The 20,410-nt window shown below is 35.5% G+C and overlaps 4 protein-coding genes across 6 annotated transcripts; 2 read left to right on the top strand and 2 right to left on the bottom strand.

The window, feature by feature from the left end:
- The first annotated feature begins 2,268 nt into the window (after nucleotides 1–2,268).
- Nucleotides 2,269–6,195, top strand: LOC102605413 (transcription factor bHLH49-like). Of its 2 annotated transcripts, XM_006348568.2 has the most exons (9): nucleotides 2,269–2,384; nucleotides 2,864–3,736; nucleotides 4,002–4,211; nucleotides 4,296–4,361; nucleotides 4,637–4,705; nucleotides 5,013–5,084; nucleotides 5,176–5,388; nucleotides 5,479–5,566; nucleotides 5,648–6,195. In XM_006348568.2, the coding sequence occupies exons 2-9, from the start codon at nucleotides 2,930–2,932 to the stop codon at nucleotides 5,683–5,685; spliced, it is 1,563 nt and encodes a 520-aa protein (XP_006348630.1). In that variant the 5' UTR covers nucleotides 2,269–2,384; nucleotides 2,864–2,929; the 3' UTR covers nucleotides 5,686–6,195. The 2 variants fall into 2 exon arrangements, with proteins under 2 accessions (XP_006348630.1, XP_006348631.1); XM_006348569.2 differs by having other exon boundaries at nucleotides 2,270–3,736; nucleotides 4,005–4,211.
- A 941-nt stretch (nucleotides 6,196–7,136) lies between these two features.
- LOC102606208 (putative pentatricopeptide repeat-containing protein At1g68930) lies at nucleotides 7,137–12,744 on the top strand. The gene is made up of 2 exons (XM_006348570.2): nucleotides 7,137–9,679; nucleotides 12,667–12,744. Exon 1 carries the CDS (start codon nucleotides 7,167–7,169, stop codon nucleotides 9,405–9,407), a length of 2,241 nt encoding a protein of 746 aa, XP_006348632.1. The 5' UTR covers nucleotides 7,137–7,166; the 3' UTR covers nucleotides 9,408–9,679; nucleotides 12,667–12,744.
- LOC102598386 (uncharacterized) lies at nucleotides 11,290–14,231 on the bottom strand. 2 transcript variants are annotated; one of them, XM_015309298.1, is made up of 5 exons: nucleotides 13,805–14,231; nucleotides 12,699–13,315; nucleotides 12,175–12,283; nucleotides 11,778–12,098; nucleotides 11,290–11,677 (listed from the first exon to the last, which is right to left on the bottom strand). In XM_015309298.1, exons 1-5 carry the CDS (start codon nucleotides 13,955–13,957, stop codon nucleotides 11,633–11,635), a joined length of 1,245 nt encoding a protein of 414 aa, XP_015164784.1. In that variant the 5' UTR covers nucleotides 13,958–14,231; the 3' UTR covers nucleotides 11,290–11,632. The 2 variants fall into 2 exon arrangements, with proteins under 2 accessions (XP_015164784.1, XP_006348785.2); XM_006348723.2 differs by having other exon boundaries at nucleotides 11,290–11,686; nucleotides 13,805–14,230.
- A 1,401-nt stretch (nucleotides 14,232–15,632) lies between these two features.
- On the bottom strand, nucleotides 15,633–20,410 carry LOC102598727 (putative U-box domain-containing protein 42). The gene is made up of 5 exons (XM_006348724.2): nucleotides 20,114–20,410; nucleotides 18,472–19,665; nucleotides 17,860–18,169; nucleotides 16,664–17,504; nucleotides 15,633–16,552 (listed from the first exon to the last, which is right to left on the bottom strand). The coding sequence occupies exons 1-5, from the start codon at nucleotides 20,150–20,152 to the stop codon at nucleotides 15,796–15,798; spliced, it is 3,141 nt and encodes a 1,046-aa protein (XP_006348786.2). The 5' UTR covers nucleotides 20,153–20,410; the 3' UTR covers nucleotides 15,633–15,795.

Below are 20,410 nucleotides of genomic sequence, written 5' to 3' on the forward strand. Positions count from 1 at the left end.
ATATTATATTATAAGCTCTTCCTCCTAGGTATGGAAAAGGGGAGGACAATTTTATCATATAAGTAATTAATTACTGTCAAGAGTTGGCAATGTCAGTTGCTGGTTTATTAAGTCCCAATTAAAATTCTTTTATAAATTATCTATTTTAAATTTATTATCTTGACTAATTCAAATTTGAGCCGAGCAAGTTTTCTAAATCTTATTCCTACTTCGAAAGTAGAGGATGTGTTTCTAATAGATTTTTGACTTTAAAAAAAAATAGTTCAAAGCAATATGAAAAAAGAAATAACAGAAATGATCGAAGAGACTATTATATTTTATTATGAAAAACATGACAAATCATTTTGAATAGTAATTACAAGTATATGATAATTGAAGTACATGAGATGATGAATAGTAACAAAAATTGAAGGACAAAACGCTATAAAAGTAAACAACTGCTAATAGAAAAAGCAAGACAAAACTTTGTTACCGACCTACTAACCCTTTATCATAATTTGTGTTCTTCACAACCTTCGATCATTAACATATCCTCGATAACCTTTTAAAGCTCTAACTCAAAACTTTTAATTATTCATTTAGTTATCTCGCAATAAAACTGAATATATTTTAACTATATTTAGTCATACTCGATGTTTAAAGATTCAAGATCACCACAATTATTTTTCTAAAACAGCTACATATAATATTTAACAGTTATATGTAGGTAACATGTAACATGTATCTTTTTTTTTCCTATTGTATGAACTCATCATTCTCTATGCTAAATCACACTTCAATTTGCTCATTTTTTTTAAAAATAATTTATGATTCTAAAAAGTACAATGAATATTCTTTTTCATGTTCTTCTTGAATGATAACTTATAATCCAAACATTTGTCATGCTACTTTTTATAAATCAGCTTCAAATCTATGATCCCACATATAAAAAAACAATTCTCAGAAAAGATCATCACCATAAATATTACTATTGCCAAAACAATAATTTTGATGTTACTTTAAAAAATATATATATAATATTTATAAATTACATTAAAAGTATTAACTATCCTATAAATTAAATAATAAAATAATGTACTAGTAATATCATAGACATAAAGTAAGGTACACATCACAAGGCAAATAAATAATGCTAGGGTAGTCTATAAAGTACACAAGATAGCTAAAACAAACAAACAAAATAAACAAGTACTACAAAAAAGAAGAAAAAAACAAACAAAAGGAAAAGTTCCACTTTTTTCTTCATTATTCTCTTTATATTTTTGGAGAAATTTCACTTTCAGCTATAAAATTTTAATTATTTTTTAAATAAAATACATATTTAAACATATTTTAAAAATAACAAACTTCAACCACTTAGATTTTTAAGGTTTTAATTTTTTATTCGAAATCTATGATCAAATAAAAGCTAAGTAAAAAATATTTACCACCCTCTAAAACTTCAATAATATTTTATTTTCATTTCTCCATCTTTTACTCCATAAAATATGTTTCTTCGAATACATAAAAATTAAGATAATTTAACAGCTTTTTTTAAATTTATTTTTTAATAATACAAGCGTGACTATAAATGCAGGGGACCTTTTGTTACTAAGCTTTCTTCTTGATTCCCTCAAATTAACTAATTTCTTCCTTAACTTCTTTTTCGACCCTTTTGACTCTACTTTTACAATTTACTTCGACTACGTTTATCAGTTGAATCCAAAATAATTTGTACTTAGTTATAAGCGTGGCTATAAATGTATGAGTTAAAATATTGTGTTATGAGTTTAAGGATTTAGTTAATAGTGTCGTGAGTATAAGGGTTCAATTGATGAACAAAGCGAAATTCAAGGACTTCTCAGATCATTCCACTCGTATTATATCTTTTAGCTTTGAACGTGCACAAAAATATACTTGAATTTGTTTAAAGTTAAACAAATAAATACATGCATTCTACATAGTGTCTTGCATGTATTATGCCACGTAGAACACGTATGACTTTATACAAGTTTAATTATATACTTAATACTTGTGCATGTTTAAAATTAAAAATCAAATTAAATGACATGTTTATGCATTATGCCAATATAAAAACTTCAGTGATCTGATGCACTAAACTCTCTATGTAAGCTAGACTCATGGAAAAATTAGATCACAAGAGTTTATTATTGGCTACATTTTTTATGTTTTTGCAAAAAACAGCTTGACAGAATAATAACTTTATCAGTTACGTCAAAGTTGTCGCGGTAACTCTTTCAGAAAAAGTAAAGAAAAGAAAAGCAGTAGCCAAAAAGTTAAAGAATTGATTTTTATCCCTTCTCTTCAGTAAAAAAAGAAAAGAAAATCTGTTCAAGAATGGTGTAATAGAGTACCAAAAGTAGTAGTACACAATCTGAAATAAGGTATCTTTTTCCTCCTCACCCCACTTTTAGTCTGTTCTTTTTTTTCTCTATTTCAGAGCTGTCTGAGCAGTTTGAGAAATTTTGAGGGGTGGTCTGTTCTTTACTGTGACTTAGGGTTTTTACTTTAAATGAGCTATTTATGGTTGCTGCAAGTTAATGACTTGTTCAATTTACTGCTTTTTTGAGCTCTTTGTTGAAATGGGGTTGTGTTTTCTTGGACATTAAGGGGGTGGGGTGGGGACTTTTTTTGTGAATTTGAAAGCAGTGCTTGCTGTTTCTTGTTCTGTATGGACTTTTTGTATTTGGGGCTTTTCTAGTTCTGAGTGAATCTTCTGGTAGACATACTTTGTTCACCTGAAAAATCTTGTTTTGTTGGATAATTTGTTCACATATTTGGTTGTATGATCTTTGTTGAGGATAGTTAAATGCATAAAGATGAAAACTTTAAGTTCCCAGTATGTTGAATTTCAATGTTTTAGGTTGTTTGCTTGATACTCAAGTGGTTAAAGAGAAGTTTGGTTAAGTTTTTCTGTACTTAGAAAAATATGGATATAGAAATCAAGAATGACAGTGAACCAGAAAAGGGGAATGATCAAGAAGTGTCAATGAACTATCAGTCACCAAATATTTCTTCAGAATGGCAATTAAATGGGAGTAATTTGACTAATTCATCTATGGGAATGGTGGATTCATTTTGTCCTACTACTTGGGATCAGCCTACCACCAATTCATCAAATTTAGGCTTTTGTGATGCTAGTGTTCAAATGGATTTAGGACCTTTTAGAGCTGGTGTTGATAGAACACTTGGTCCTAATTGGACTCCATCAAATGCTATGTTGAAAGGGGGTATGTTTCTACCTCCTGTTCCGATGATGCTTCCGCAGAGCTTAGCTCAGTTTCCGGCTGATTCGGGGTTTATTGAAAGAGCTGCAAGGTTTTCTTGCTTTAGTGGAGGGAACTTTGGTGATATGATGAACCCTTTTAGCATCCCCGAGTCATCGATGAATCCTTATTATAAGGGATTGACACCAATGCAGGGTCCTCAAGAGGTTTTGGCAAGTAATGGGTTGAAATCACCTCAGAAGCTGCAGCATTTGAGTAATGTGGCTGAAAGTTCTAAGGATGTTTCTTTAACCGTTGCTCGTAGGGACACAGAGAGAAGTCCCCTCAAGAATGAGAAAAAGAGTGAAAATTTTGCTAAGTCCCAGGATGAAGCAAAAGAAGTTGCTGGAGTCTCTAGTAGTGAGTCTGATGAAGCAGGATGTAGCGGCCTCCAAGAAGAAATGGATGGTGCCGGTGAGGAGTCTTGTGGAAAGAATATTGGCTCAAAGAAAAGGAAAAGAGGTGGTCAGGTAGGCCATCATTAGTAGATTTCGTTTGATCGTTCACACAGATAACTATCTGTTCTTTTTGTTACTATCTGTTGTTTCTTGTACTTCCGTTATATCTTTTTCTGAATTGCTTTGGATTGTTTTTCTTGAGCCGAGCATCTATCGGGAAACAACCTCTCTACCTCTGAGGTAGGGGTAAGGTCTGCGTACACTTTAACCTCCCTAGACTCCACTGGCTATTGTTCATTCACAAGATAGTTCCTTGTTGAATGTTCTTGTAATTTAGCAGGATACTGAACCTGATCAAATGAAGGGAGCACAGCAGCCACCACCCGAAATTCAGAAAGGGGAACAAAACTTGAATTCGATTGCCAGCAAGCCTGGTGGAAAGAATGGTAAACAGGGGTCTCAATTTTCAGATCCAACCAAAGAAGAATATATACATGTTCGTGCTCGAAGAGGCCAGGCAACAAATAGCCATAGTCTTGCAGAAAGAGTAAGACTTCTATTAGAAGCTTCCAAGTTATTAAATCTCATATTTTATTTGTTTTGGTACTAATTTGAATGGTTTTGATTACAGATAAGGAGGGAGAAAATCAGTGAACGGATGAAGTATCTTCAGGATCTTGTGCCTGGTTGTAACAAGGTTGGTATTATTGGAATCAACTAGTATGGTGTAGCAGGCGCTATGTTGCTCGGACTCTTCATAAAATGTTGATGGGTGTGTGTCGAATCCTCCGGAAGTAGTGCATTTTTTGGAGGATCCGACATGGATGCGGCAACATTTTTGGAGAGTCCGAGCAACCTACTCAGCCTATATTAGTGATTTCAGTAGGCATATGCTATATTATAGCATACATTAGAAATTTTAGTTGGGACTTTTCTGTTTTTAGTTACTTGAGAAAGAGGTGATGATTGCAGGTCACCGGCAAAGCTGTGATGCTGGATGAAATCATTAACTATGTACAGTCTTTGCAAAGGCAGGTTGAGGTATGGAATAAATAACTTATTTTCTTTCTCACGTTTCTTCGATCGTACTCTTCACATTAATAATGGTGCCTTCTTTCCTTTGGAATGCTCAATTGTCAAAATATTTAGTGATGATTTGATTGCTTCACAATATTGCTGGCTTGATTATCCTGGTGGCTGGTTAATGTGGTCTTGAGGAATTCTTAGTACATGCATTCACGTTACAAATATGTGAACTCTAGCTCTTGATTGATTTTAAGATGTTTTTGCTAATTTTGTGTTAAGCATTCTAGTATCTTAAGGATGACTAGACTCCTTTTTGTTCCAGTTCCTCTCAATGAAGCTTGCAACAGTAAACCCGCGGCTGGATTTTGATATTGATAGTCTCCTGGCAAAAGATGTAAGTAGTTCTCTTTTCTGAGTATGACGTGTAGCCGAGCATTGTTGGAATTCCACCTAATGCTTGAATAAAAATATTCCCTTTGTCGCAGATCCTCCAGTCTCGAGCAGGTCCTTCATCCTCGCTCGCTTTTCCACCTGATATGACCTTGGCATATCCTCCCTTACATCCACCGCAAGCTGGAATGCTTCAATCTAGTCTTCCTGGTTATGGATTTCCTAGTGAAGCATTTCGTAGAGCCATCAATCCTCATTTAGCCACTACTAGTTGTGGGCCTGGCGACTACAAGGATCCGTCATCTCAGGTAACATTTGTGGTTCTTGAACTATTGTAGCATAAGCAAATCTTAGTCGATGGTCTACTAATCATTTGAGCTAATTTGCATGATCTCCAGGCACCGAATGAATGGGATAATGAACTACATAATGTTGTCCAAATGGGGTTAAATTCAAGTGTACCCTCATCTAGTCAAGATTTAAGTGGTATTTGATGCCCCTACGTGATGTTTCTACGATAAATTAGCATCATCGTCTCTAGTAATCCTGAAAATTCTCTGTTTGTAGGTTCTCTACCATCAGGACAAATGAAAGCAGAACCATGACTCATCGTAGATACCAAATATGCTTAACTTTTAACTGTTATTGGGAGAATTAGGTGCACTGATTATGTTATCTGGGAAGTGTGTTGCACCGAGAGTTCTTCCTATTTCACATTTGCACGAGACCCCCCATCCGGAATTCCCAGTGAGTCTGTACAGCAAGTCCATAACGCGTATTTGTTAACACAGTGCATTCATCTCCTTTTCATAAGTGACACAGTCGGCTAGTAGCACGAGAGTGAAAATTCATTCCATGAGATTGACGTTCTTCAGATCAACAACAGCAAATGAAGGTTCAAGAACTAATGTTTTGTTGATGCATTCTTGAATCTTTCGTTGCGGAGATGTTTATATTCTTCATGTTCATTCCATGTTGAAGAACTTGCAAATTGTATGGCCTGGGAAAAGTAAATGATGTTCATGCTTCTTTTCTTCCAAAGCATTATTTACATAAAAACTTTGTTCAGTTACTGCAAAATAATACACAGAATCTGATGGAGTTGTTGACTGTAAGGTTGATTCTCAGAAAACTTGTCATGCATGATATTTCTGAGACTTTAAAATGGATAGCTCGGTACACAAAACATTCCGCGTGCACACAGTCCGGGGAAGAGTTGCACTTCAAGGGGTGATGTAAACAACCTATCGTACTATTCTAATGCAAGCATTAATGATTGCTTCTAATATTATTTAAGTTAGTGAGTAATTCTTCTTTTCGAGATCATTTTTTCCATTAAGATTTGTGCTGGTGGAGTTAGCAGGCCCCCGGATTGGTCTAGATATGCGTGAACTGATCTGAACATCATAATTATTAAAAATAAATAAATGAGGAATCTTTTACCTTATCATATCACACATATGAGCTCAACTGAGGGTCGGTGTGAGCTCAACTGAGGGTCTATCGAAAACAGTTCACTTAGGCCTGTTTGCATATGCGTATACATCGTCCTCTCCAAACTCCACTTATTAAGGATAGCAATGCGTCTGTTAACGGGCTTGAACATCACAATTATCAAAAAATCAACTTGGAATTGAAAACAATTCACTTAGGTCAAAATAGATTTTCAAAATTTATGATTTAAAATAAATCATAAATATTTGTGTGGCAATAAATTATTTCATAAAGGTAAAATGAACATTTTAAAGTTAAGTTATAATTAATACAAAAATTTGTCAATCTATGAGTTGACTGGACGAACCGTAGATTGATCAACAACTCGTAAATAGGTTGGTGAAAAATGAGGCTTCAAAACAACCTTATGAAGTTTATATGCTGTCAATTGTTCGGAAACGAAACTAATAATTCACGTTAAGTTTGGAGTATTTTCAATACATTCTCTCTTTATTTACTTAAACAATAATATTGAAACATTACAAAAAAATTTAATATTTATTAAAACTTGGTGAACAGTCAAACAACTTCACATAAATTGTGACGAGGGAGTACTATAAATGAAACCGAACTACCCGCCAATTCCCCTCTTATGAACATTATGTCTCATATTTCCAATCATTACTGTTCTCTGCTCAAACTTTGGTGTGAATCCCAAAACCAGAACCAAATCAAGAAGCTTCATTGCTTCATTCTCAAAACTATAGCAAACCCAGAAACATTTTTGCTTAACAATCTCATAAATGCTTACAGTAAACTCAATAACACTGGGTATGCACGCCAAGTGTTTGAAGAAATACCTCAACCAAACCAGTTTTCATGGAACACCATTCTTTCTGTTTATTCGAAGTCTGGAAACCTCTCGAGAATGCTAGACGTGTTCAATCGAATGCCAAAGCGAGATGGGGTGTCTTGTAATTTGATTATTTCGGGGTATGCATCTCGAGGTTTAGCTATTGATGCTTTAGAGGCGTATAAGTTGATGTTAGAAGATGGGGGAATGAGTTTGAATAGGATAACGTTTTCGACGATGCTTATATTGTCTTCGGATAATGGTTGGATTCGAATGAGTAGGCAAATTCATGGGCAGATAGTGAAATGGGGATTTGAGTCGTATGTTTTCGTGGGTAGTCCGTTGGTTGATATGTATGCTAAAGCAGGGTTTATTTATGAGGCTGAAAAAGTTTTCAATGAGTTGCCAGAAAGGAATGTGGTGATGTATAATACAATGATTATGGGGTTTTTGAGGTCTGGGATGGTTAGAGAGTCGAAAAGTTTGTTTCAAGATATGCCTGAGAGGGATTCCATTTCTTGGACAACGATGATAACGGGGTTAACACAAAATGGTCTTGACAGGGAAGCACTTGTCTTGTTTAGGAGAATGAGGTTAGAGGGGCTGCCTATTGACCAGTTCACATTTGGGAGTATTTTGACTGCTTGTGGAGGCCTCTGGGCTATCGAAGAAGGCAAACAGCTTCATGCTTATATAGTCAGAACCTATCACAGTGAGAACGTGTTTGTAGGTAGTGCCCTTGTTGATATGTATTCAAAGTGTAGAAACATCAAGTATGCCGAGACTTCTTTTTGTAGAATGCCAAACAAAAATATTGTCTCTTGGACTGCAATGGTCGTTGGATATGGACAGAATGGCTTTAGCGAAGAAGCTGTTAAGGCTTTCTGCGACATGCAAAGGAATGGAGTTGAGCCAGACGATTTTACTTTAGGAAGCGTGATAAGCTCATGTGCAAATCTGGCGAGCTTGGAAGAAGGAGCTCAGTTTCATGGTCGAGCATTGGTGTCAGGCTTGATATCTTTCATTACTGTTTCTAATGCACTTGTAACCCTATATGGTAAGTGTGGCAGCATAGAAGTATCTCACAGGCTTTTCGATGAGATGTCTGTTAAGGACGAGGTCTCTTGGACGGCATTAGTGTCAGGATATGCTCAGTTTGGAAAAGCAACTGAAACAATTCATTTATTTGAGAAAATGCTGGAACATGGTCTTCAACCAGATGGAGTAACTTTTGTCGGGGTTCTTTCAGCTTGCAGTAGGGCCGGACTTGTGGACAAAGGCAAAGTTTATTTTGAATCAATGGTGAAAGAACACGGAATTACACCTATTCTTGATCATTTTACTTGCATGATTGATCTATTTAGTCGATCTGGACGTTTAGTAGAAGCCAAAGATTTTATACAGAAAATGCCTTGCACCCCAGATTCAATTGGTTGGGCTACACTGTTGAGCTCATGTAGAACCCATGGTAACATGGAAATTGGCAAATGGGCAGCAGAGTCCCTTTTGGAACTTGATCCAGAAAATCCTGCCAGCTATGTCTTGCTCACAAGTATGTATGCTGCGAAAGAAAATTGGGCTGAAGTGGCTCAATTAAGAAGGGCCATGAGAGATAGAGGTGTGAGGAAAGAGCCAGGATGTAGTTGGATCAAATATAAAAACAGAGTGCACATTTTCTCTGCTGATGACAAGTCAAGTCCATTTTCAGATGAAATATATGCAGAACTGGAGAAATTGAATGCTAAAATGATAGACGAGGGTTATGTACCAGACGTAACTCATGTCATGCATAGAGTTGAAGAGTCTGATAAAATAAAATTGCTTAACCACCACAGCGAGAGACTTGCTATTGCCTTTGGTTTGATCTTTATCCCCCCTGGGATCCCAATAAGAGTGGTAAAAAACCTAAGGGTATGTGGTGACTGCCATAGTGCAACTAAAATCATTTCTAAGATCACCCAAAGAGAAATTCTTGTAAGAGATGCGGTTAGATTTCATTTATTTAAGGATGGAAAATGTTCTTGTGGAGATTTCTGGTGATAGTTTTCCCACAATTTTGAATCAGTTACGAGGACTGTTACATGTATCATATGAGGAAGGAATAATCACGCTGGTTCTCTTGAAAGGATACATTTGCCTCCCATGAGAGTCTTGTGTATGTATGTTCGTGGTATATCTAATGGTTCAACTTAGAAGGCTGGGGAGCCATTCTCATAAGCACTTCACTTCGGAGCTCATCAATTTCCATAAGTAGCATGCAAGCCTAAAACGAGGAGTATCTGATTTAGGAGGCTACTGATCCTCTTAACAATGTAAGTTAAACTTAAAATATCTGATTATACTGAAGAAATACAGCTCCTTGTATGTTTTCAATATTCTATTGTAGCTTTCACTTCATAAACACATCAGTAGTCAAAAGTTTCAAATTGCATGTTAAACTTTGTTGTATATGGGTGGAAATATAGACAAAAAGAAAAGTTGTCTCGAATTTGCTTGTAGACTGTATATATAAGATGTTCCTTGTAAGTTTAAGCTACTAAAAGTAACGTTAGTCAAGACTACATGAGAAAAGGTTAGCTATAAAATAAGGAATATTGCCTCAGTAAGTACTATGATTCTTAATTATGAAGAATATTATATACGTTTAACCTAAACATCGAACGAATCTAGAGCATTCTAACACATGACTGTTGTAACCCTTTTGACTTCGAACGTGCCTTTTCAAGCTCAACTCTCAAGATGATCAATTAACTTGAGTTTGCACATCAAAACAGGAAACTGAAGTCGAGTATGCCAGAAAAAAGTTATTGTGAAGGTCTTCTGCAGATATCATCTAAATAGTGTATTGGGAATAGTTCACAATCACCAAAATAGAAATTAGCGGTGATTAAATACAACAGCTTAGCAAGGTGCATCTAGCACCACACAAAGGAAGCTATGGTGTCGCAAATCTCCAGGACATCATTAGAATAGCTTAAATTAGCGGTTACAGAATAACTAATAACTTTGTTGGAACAATGACCAGAATTTCAAGGTTTAGATGAGGGACTTGTTATCCAAACTCTTAACTCCACGAAGTAAAAGAAGTGAAGATTCTTCTAGAAGATTACTGAAACTCTGATATTATGAATAAAAACAATGAGAAGTAGATTTCCCCAAGACATTTATCAGATTTTAATGTTCAAAGGATAGATTAAGTGCTCAAACTCTGATAATATAAAGAAAAGGAAGAACAGAAGACTTTTGCGGGGTATAGCATCAAGAAATCTAATGTTTGCAGGAGAGACTCAATACTTAACCTCCAATACCATGAATAAAAGATGAGAAAAAGTTATGGAGAATGTTTTCCTTTAGGATTGTCACCAAAAAGAAACAAGAATACTGAGCTTATGAAAATAAGAAACTTCCCGCAGGGCAGGTGGTATAAGAATCCCGGTCAGTAGACAGAAACTTCTTAGGTCTACCAAGATGGTAGAAGTTCAGAAACCATGTGAAATGTAGAAAAAGAATAAAAAAGAAATTTGTCTTAATTGTTTGTGGACAATATACAAGAGGGTTCCTTAGGAGTTTAGACTATCAGAAATAAGGTACGTCTAGACTAAAGAAAATAAAAGAAAGGGTCTTCAATAAATAAATTCTCTAAATACCTAGATTTATAACTTCGACAGAAAGAAGGAAAATATTCTATAGTATTAACCTAAATACATAGAATAAATCTTTGACATTTGTTTCTTTTGGTAAGTAACTTTCTAGCATGAACTAATTTAATTCTTGCTTAAATGGTGCAATGGAAAAAGAGGACGGGGATGACATATTTTCCTTCTTTCTATAAATATTTTTTTGGATCGGAGTGGCAAATGATTTTTTTGTATCTCATACAAGAAAGCCAGTTTTCTGCTGTTAGGAAAGCTACCGAATTTTGAGAATTTTCTTCCTTTTGCATTTTGTATATACTTTATGAGATGAAGTTATAAACATTGCCCAATGTGTTCGTAAGTTACCAATGAATATCTGGTGTACTAGCTAGCTAAGTACAATCTACAGATTGACACTTTCTGCATTATGTGATTGAACGGACACAGATACATAACCTGTCTCAATAGACTCGACACAAATACATTCCAGTAATGTCAAGGAAATTATTCCTACAATGAAGCAACTGTGGACTGTGGTAATGAAACATAAAACTTGAAGTTTAGAAGAGACATAGCTTCTGTTTAGCTGTTCAATAGGAGGGCTTCGATCGATAGAAGCAACGACCATAGCTAATCCTCTTGTTGTATAGATGTGATAGACTCTAACTGACTTTCCTGTGGATTCTAGAATATATGCAAAAAACTCATTAGACTAAAACATAGGTGTACAGCTGAATACTACAATGAGCTTACGAGAGAAGCCAGAAAACATTACCTGTAAGCGGCGACAGATTTCAATAACTTCAGCAAGGGGTGCCCAGTCTCCAAAGTTCCTTTCAATAAATTGATAAGCAATTCCACTCTTTCCTTTGCCAACAATGAAGAGTCCTCCTTTTGTCTCACCTTCACCCCTGAAGTTTTGATCCACCCCCATAGCTTTTGCTCGCCTATAATTTGAAATAGCTCGAGGATTTAATAGAAAACCTGATATGAATTTGTCTTTTAGCAGATTCCCACCTCCCAGAGCTTTATAAAATCCCATGTTTCTGTCAAAGAGGACTACACCACCCCAGTATCGAGGCCAGAAATCCGTTACCTGGATAACAAAACCCAGCATAATATACCAGGTCCTTCCATAGAAATGTCAACAAAAAAAGGTGGAAAAAAGTTACCTCTGATTCTATTTGCTCATGAAGAACAGCAAATAACTGAACCCCCAAAGCATCAAATATTGGTTTCCTTGCATAGAGTTGGTGGGCTTCAGCTCTACACATGATGCACCTGTTTCCATAGTCTTTTTGGTATGAGATTGAGTAAATCATGCTCATAGATAAAAATTTAATTTCATATTCTTTCTTATAAAATATAAATTCCCCCTTCTTCTTTTTTGAATAACCATGGTGTCCAGGCCATAAATACTTGTTCTTTAAAGGAAAAAACATTCCTAGGTTGCATGCTTCATCAATGCATCATAGTTTAGTGGGATAACAAAGATTATTGGATTTTCTACTATGTTTGAAGTTTTGTGCAGAAATTCTCTTAGAGTTTCCTTAATCCCGTAAAATTCTTGCAAGTGGTGTCTTTTTTCCTGTTTACCATAGTATGTATAATATCCTATATTCGAGACATAGGACAACAACTGAGCTACATTTGATAACTTATAGGTTTGAATTGGAGAAATGAGTTGATGCTTTACCCAGGGCGACGAATGCATACAAACACTGCTGGTTTATCACGCCAGAGCTTTGAAGCCTTCATCGTAGCAGTCTTTGTTTTCACCAGACGCTCCATTCCAATCTTGTACTCTGGTGTTAGTTTCTGAACTGAAATATTCTCTATGGAAGAATAAGGAGCAACAGTCTCAACTACAGGGGTGGGCTGCACACAGCCACATGCTCTAGGCTCGTCAGGCATTGAAGCTACAATTCCCTTAAAAACATGTCCACCTTTAATTTCCAATTCAGCCATTGATTGTTCAAGGGATATATCTGTCTTGGTTCTTCTAAGGGATCTTGTCATACTTTGCTTCCTGGAGGTGACAGGAGAAATATCCTTCCTGTAAAGACTCTCATTTCTCGAGGTGGTTCTTCTCCTCATGTGGAGGTTATAGATTTCTGACAAAGAATCTCCCCCAGAAGCTGCAGTTCTGTCTGTAAAACGGGCAACATGGCCCCTTTTCATTCCAAACTTTGAAGCAAGATCTACCGTACTTAGGTTAAGAAGCTTAGTAAGGGAATTCCCAGACTCCTCAAACTTATCCGCATATTGCATCAGAGATCGATCATGCAGGTATGACCTGATTTCCAGCGCATCCTTGAGTAGGAAAGATACAATCATCAGAAGAATAGCCTATTTTGTTTCCATAACTTTTCAGATGTGCAATAAACAAGCTTAACAAGTTCCTAGTCAAAGTTTGTTTTGGCAATAATCATTCAAATGGGAATAGAGGCATTTACTGGGTTGAGAAATTCTTAGATGATCACTCAACTAATAGTTATTATCTCAGAAAGTCACTTTCTTTAGAGGCAACCATTTCTAAAGAAGGGTGACTTTCTGAGATAATAACTATTGTATTAGTTAAGTAACCATCCCATAAATCAACTCGGCATTTACTACTTCTTGCATAACACTTGTTTCTTTTGTTGCTACTTAATTCTTATTTCTTAGAAATGGTTTTTTTCTAGGAAAACACAAGTACTCAGTTGTCGACACAGATTTGCAGAAGAGTATGAAGATGAACCACACACAATTTTCTGGATATATATTATATACAAGAAGAATAAATTTATCAGTAAAAAGAACCTTTTGCCGTTGAGTCATGTTCAACTCGTTCATATCATCTACATTCATAATCTTCAATGTTGGTACATCATCCCATCCTTCCTCAAGCAGCATTGAAACAAGTCCCTGCAGACATCCATTTCCAACAAAGTCCTCGATCGCGAAAGAAGCCATCTTCTTCTTCTCAAACAGAGAAAAAACTAGAGAAAAAAAAATCCTGTGATGCAATCAATGTATGGACACCTTTAACTTATACTAGTCTCTGGGTATGCACGTTGTGCATATATCCACACAAATTTGAAATGCATTCACTTTGACAGTGTCTATGGTTCTAGTTAACTCCTGTACAAATGTAACGTACAGTCTTAATAGTGATTGATGAACTACTTCACTCATAAGTTCTTCTCATTTATATGATAAGTTTTTCTTTTTGTTCAAAGGATTCAGCAAAGATATACTCCCTCCGTTTCAATTTGATTGTCAAGTTTTGATGTGATGCAAGTAAAAGAAGATTTTTGAATTTTGTGGTCTTAAACTGAATATATGTTGAATGTTCTTGAAATCTCTTTTTATTAGTTTAATTAGAGAGGGGCCTGATTAGATATTTAAAGCTTTGTGGGCGATTGTCTCATAACAGCCGGCCAAACATTTTTGCCAAAGATGCAACAGGTGCACCTTTGATTTGATTTATTGAAACTGATAATATTTGGTCCGGAGAAAGGTGATTAGATAAGATATGACACATTTTAAATTTATCGAGGACATGACGATCAAGATAATGGTGGAATGTTAGTAGGTAATCGAGTGGTATACTTCCGTTTTCCTTATCAATATTATTATTATTATTATACTCTCCTATTATATCTTGTTCTTTTGATTTTATTATTATCTGTTATTTTCTTTAACTTCAATTACTATATTATGTTGTTGCTAGTGTTTTCAACATGGTTTTTTATTATTGTATTTCCTTTTTAAACCTGCTTTGATAAGTTTTACTTGAGCCGAGGGACCTTCGGAGTAGGATCTGCGGTTTGTCTATGCAACACAACTTGTGGGATTATTCTGATTCCTGAGTAGTTGTTGATAATATTTGGTTTGGTTGGCATTTAAAGAGAACTAAAGCATATAATTATTATTTTTTGAAAAAAAATTAAAATATATATTTGTATTATGCGATGTTGAACTAAAGCATACCATATGATCAATATGGTTCTCTGTCAAATAACAGTGTATACTAATTTCTTTTATACCAAATTACCAATTATATCTTTTCATAATAATCAAGATTCAATATAATAAAATATTTATCCGTCTATACCCATTTATAAAATTCCCCCCTTAAAAAAGATGTACAACATACGTACCCCGGTGCAGTATTTTGTAAATATTTTTTCGTAACTATATATGGAGTGACATTTTTGCCTAATTTTTGGTACGTATATATATCATATAATATAATTTTGTTGTAATGTAATGGGCTTCATAAAAGAAAACCCCACTAGATGCAATTATATAAACATGAAATGACAGTTCATCTTTTTCATATTAATATCAGTAGCAAATTCTCAACCAAAAATGAACAAAACAAAAATATTAACAATATTTTTATTAAATGTCACTAAAAGAATTTTATGCATTGATTCTCAGATGGTGATTCAACTAATAGTTACCATATCAGATTTTATTTTTTCTTGTTTTCAATTTTTTCGACAAGCAAAGTGATTTTATGAGATTATAAGTTGAGTGATCATATGAGAAATCAACTTGATTTTTTGTTAGCAAAATAGGAAAAGATAACCGGAGAAGAAATGGCTATGAGTAGGGGAAATAAAAGTAATTTCCTTTGGGATACAACAAAGCACGTGTTTATACCTACAGATTTTTCTTACGTTACTTCAGGAGATCGTCCTTATATTTATAGAAACTTAAGAGATCATGGCTATTCAGAATAGTCATGTTCCTTCACGAGCAATGTTCGTTGTGTCTGTTTAATTCAAGACCTCTGTACATTATTACAAGGTAAAACTAGCTGTGTTTGCAAAATGTGGCATTTTGTTCAAATGCATCAAGATTTTTTCAGCCATTTCCCTTGTGCAAACATCACCATGTTGAAATGCACTGACTACAGTAGCAGGAAACAACCTGTCTTGTGATATATCAGAAACAGATTTGTCCCCACCTTTTGATAGAAACTTCTCAATAAGCCAAAATGATTTGTGCCACAAGACATTTCCTCTGTGTTCCTTCACCACATTCAGTACATGTTGAATGGTTTGCATCTCAATCAGTAACTTAACACTCTTGTCTATATCGACTTTATCGTCTAGTAAAGTCGATATAGCTGATAATGCTGCTTCAACTACCTCCACATTGTCATGGTGCAAACAGGACAGTAGCCTTTCAACTGCCTTAGCGTCAATTAAGCAGAAGCTATCTTCAGCAGAACAAACGCCTCGGTGGACTGAGCATAATGGTACTTTTTCGGACTTTGAACGGAGAGACATACATCTTCTTAGTAGAAGAGATTTTATGTACTTGTTGCTCTTGATTGGTGGTGGTTTTGATAAGTTGATTGATTGATTTGATAAGTTCCCTAGACCAATCGCGGATAACTTTTGGACTTCATCGCTTGATGTTTTCACGAGTAACTCTGTGAATATGTACGTGAAGTTGAACGTTCTTACTACGTGCAGGATTTGATGATCGTAGAGTGTTGTTGTCAATCTGACAAGAGCTCCTACTAGACCATCAAAATATGCACTTGTGTACCTGTTGAAAATTTTGTGTATTAAGTTTAAAGACCTTCTATACGATTAATAAGAATATTGAGAGATATTTTTCAACCAATATTTTCACAATCTTTTAAAAAACTAGCAATACCTGCTTGTTCTTGTCCCACTGACATGGATTTTGTTGATTTGTTCTATGATTGTAGGGATTGTGTTCTTATTGACCAATGCTAGGTTGAGTGTCATGTTTTGGTGGGGAAGCTTTGCAAGAAGAGTCGCGGAGACTGCTTGCTTTTCTGTGATTCGAGGACTTTCAGATGGATTGTGAATTAGGCTCTCGGGTTGTCCTTTGGTTTTGCATAATCTGTCTGAAATTGTGTGTCCCATGAAAGGAGAGAGAGTGATAAGAAGCTTAAGTGCTGCAATGCTGAGTTCTTCGTCAGGGTTATTGATGAGCTCGATCAGATTGTAGCTAGCATCTGTTTCTTTGATCACAGAGGTAACGGTAGACGATGCTTTGGGATACTTCATCAGGCATATCAAGATTCTAACAAGGTGAAAATTCATTTCTTCAGGGGTTGAGTTCTTGATCCTCTGGATGAAGTTGAATACCATGTAATCAGAAGCCAATGTGTGGCCACGCTCGTTAACTTGAAGATTCTCTAGATCTAATCCAGACTCGAGCACATTTGCAAGTATACCAGCTGCTTCTTTCTTCGAGTTCATTGGCTCATCGTGAATCATCGTTCGAGAGATAATCTCATCAATCATGATTTGGACAAGGCCAGCTTGCACTAGTGTGTTAGCATTTGGATGGTGAGAAGAAATTTGTTGTAGAGCTACAAAGGCTGCATTCCTGCTCAAAGTATCTCCACTCTCTATCATTTTGATCAAAGTCGGAGAAACTCGTTCAGCAACATAGATTATGTTGTCAGGTCCAAGAACAATTTCCCCGAGGTATCGTGCCATCTCCATTTTCATCTCTTCACTGCCTACTCAAGTTTTTTTGGTAGTAGTAACAGTCAGTTACTTGAATTTAAAATCGACACCAAAAAAGACTCAATTTGGAATCAACCTCTTTGATACTTGTCTATAGTTTACGTTTCAGTTTGTCTCTCTGGTTTTGACTTGAAACGGAAGTTTAAGAAAGTAAAACAAAGACTTTAGAATCTTGTGGTCTTAATCTAAAGATATGTAGATTGTACCAAAATGTCCTTTAATCCTATGTCCATGCCACGTAGAAAGTTGAAAATAAATAGTTTCCAATGAAGGAAAAAGACTTTTTTTTTAAACGGACAAAAAAGGAAAGTAAGACAAACAAATTGAAACGAGGGAGTACATGATTACCTTCGAGAAGATTATTTAAAAGTGGCTCCAGATATCCATTTTCAGCCATGTGTTTGATGTTGCTAGGATATTTCTCCAAACTTTTCAAGACTTCATCAGCTTTATCTGCAATGAATGCATCATCGGTATGTCTGTATTTGGCTGTAATCAGCATGAGGATGGCTCCAGGAACTGCCCCAATATTATAACACAGAAACTGGGATTTCGATAGCTCAAGCAGAAGACGTAGTGATGCATGCCTAATAGGTTCGTGATTACTTGACAGCATCCTTGTGACTGTAGCAACATCGATAGTTTGAACAATTACTTCCTGCATTTGTGCCACAGCTCAACTCAGTAACATGTCTAGAGGATACTCTAATTATGTTCAATGTAGAGTGGAGACAGATAAAATCTGAAATGTTATACTCCTTCCGTGTCAATTTGTTTGTCGTTCTTTTCTTTTTAGTCTGTATATTTTGAGTTTAAGTCCACAAAATTCTGAAGTTTTCTTTACTTTCTTAAACTTTGTGCCAAGTCAAAACCAGACAAACAAATTGAAACGGAGGGAGTAGTAGCTGTATGCCTTTTTGAACTTAAAACATTTCAAGGATAGAAGAAAAAGACTATTACCTCATCATCATCTTCAGCTAAATACCGCAACAATTCCAACGTTGCACATCTTATAGTTCTGTTTCTGTTATCCAGTAAATTTCCAAGCAGCGGTATTACACCAATGCTACGAACTTGTACCTTATTGTACGGTTTTCTGAGGCAAACGCTGTGCAAATCTTCGATTGCTTTGAGTATTATATCCTGTGTAGTAGCTGAAGACAATGCTGCCCTTGCAGCCTTGATCCTTGCTGTTTCATTTCTTTCTTTCCATTCGTCTATCGTTGCTTTCAATGCCACATTAGTGCTCAGACTTCTACCCTTTAGCTTCTGGCCTGACTTTGGACAAAATATTTCTTCGCGGTTATTATCAGACTTGTTAATCCATTCTGATATCGCGTCCCTCTCATATGTTACTCCACTTTCTATTGTGACAGGATCCTCCATAATCTTCTTTGTTAAAGGACAGAAGAATGTTTCGTATAGAGGTTCCATGTATTCAGACTCAGACATCCGTGGCAAATTTGTTAAAGAACCAGGACTCCGGTTCCCATGATTCTGTAAATGAAAGCCTCCGCTGATACTGCTTCTCAAATTATCACTTATATATAGATTTGTTGAATCAGCTAATCGAAGATTCTCCATGGAAACTTCAATATCAATGGAGTAAAGATCTGTTTCTGTTTCTGTTTCTGCTGTTTCATTAGTCATTAATTCCCTTGAATGCAACATGTTAACTTCTAACTCTGTCTGCTCCGAAATCAGATTCTTTCTTGCTACAAATGCAGCTGCACCTTTCATATCTTTCAAGAGAGACTTAACCGCGGTTTCTGCACATTCTTGTTCCCCATAAAAACAAGATGGTATGAGACTCAATCCTTCCGCGATATGTCTGTTCACAACTTGAAGTTGTTCTATGACAATACTTGGTTCAATCAACTGATTTTTTTGCCTATACTTTTGGCATTTCTTGATCATCTCATTAGCTAGATGTACATTTTCAAACATAGATTGTAATTTCTCTATGACATTTGATGTTGCATTTTTTCCTATTTGCAACTCCATTATTACTGCAGAAACGCGGTATAAGTAGCTTCCAATCTCAATGAAATTCTCTTTTTCAACATCTATTGAAACTACTGATTTTGTGAACTCTGAAATATTTGCCAACAAGGATTCAGCAAGTATGCTAACTCTGTCCCTTTCTCCATTAACCTGTGCAGTGACGAAGTCAGTAATTTCACTGAGAATGTTCAAAAGTACTTTTTAACCTACATACGCAATATCATTTTATATATATACAGTATACTTTTCCAACAAAGGATGTTCAACTGACAATCCGCTAGACCTGACAACGAAAAAAATGTGGCATTGTTTCAGCTATCATTAAGCTAAAATCTGACCTAAAAGAGTCTAATCACACCCCGTTTAGTGCATATCAGATTCTCCAAAAGTAGTGTATTTTTTGAGACTCCGAGCAATATAGAATGCAAGAACAAATAAGTTGTTATTAGTATAATGGATTCAACTATTATCATGTACTTATTTAGAACCTCTTACTACTATGTAATCAATCAAATATAAGCAAAAACAACTAAAACTCTAAAAGGGCTTGTTTGGATGTGGGAAATTAGCAATAAAAGAAAGAGAACTAATTGCTTACCAGTATGATATCAGAATCTATACTGCCAGACATGTCCATATCCACAGTGGCTAAACTATAATGAAAGAGTGCGTAATAGTTCACTGATAGAAAGTTCTGCTCTTAGGCTGGGGCCAAGCGATCTGTCGAAGCTGTGGGATGTAAAAATACATCGATAGGGAAGTGTTATATGGTAGTTCTCCAAAATCTTGAAGAAAGACATTTTAAGGGATGATCTGAATCAGTCATTTCTACACAAAAAATAAAATTTCTTTTTCATGTTTAACAACTATTATCTACTAAAATTTCTGATGTCAA

Source organism: Solanum tuberosum, unplaced genomic scaffold, assembly GCF_000226075.1.
Source record: "Solanum tuberosum cultivar DM 1-3 516 R44 unplaced genomic scaffold, SolTub_3.0 scf00103, whole genome shotgun sequence".
NCBI lineage: Eukaryota > Viridiplantae > Streptophyta > Magnoliopsida > Solanales > Solanaceae > Solanum > Solanum tuberosum.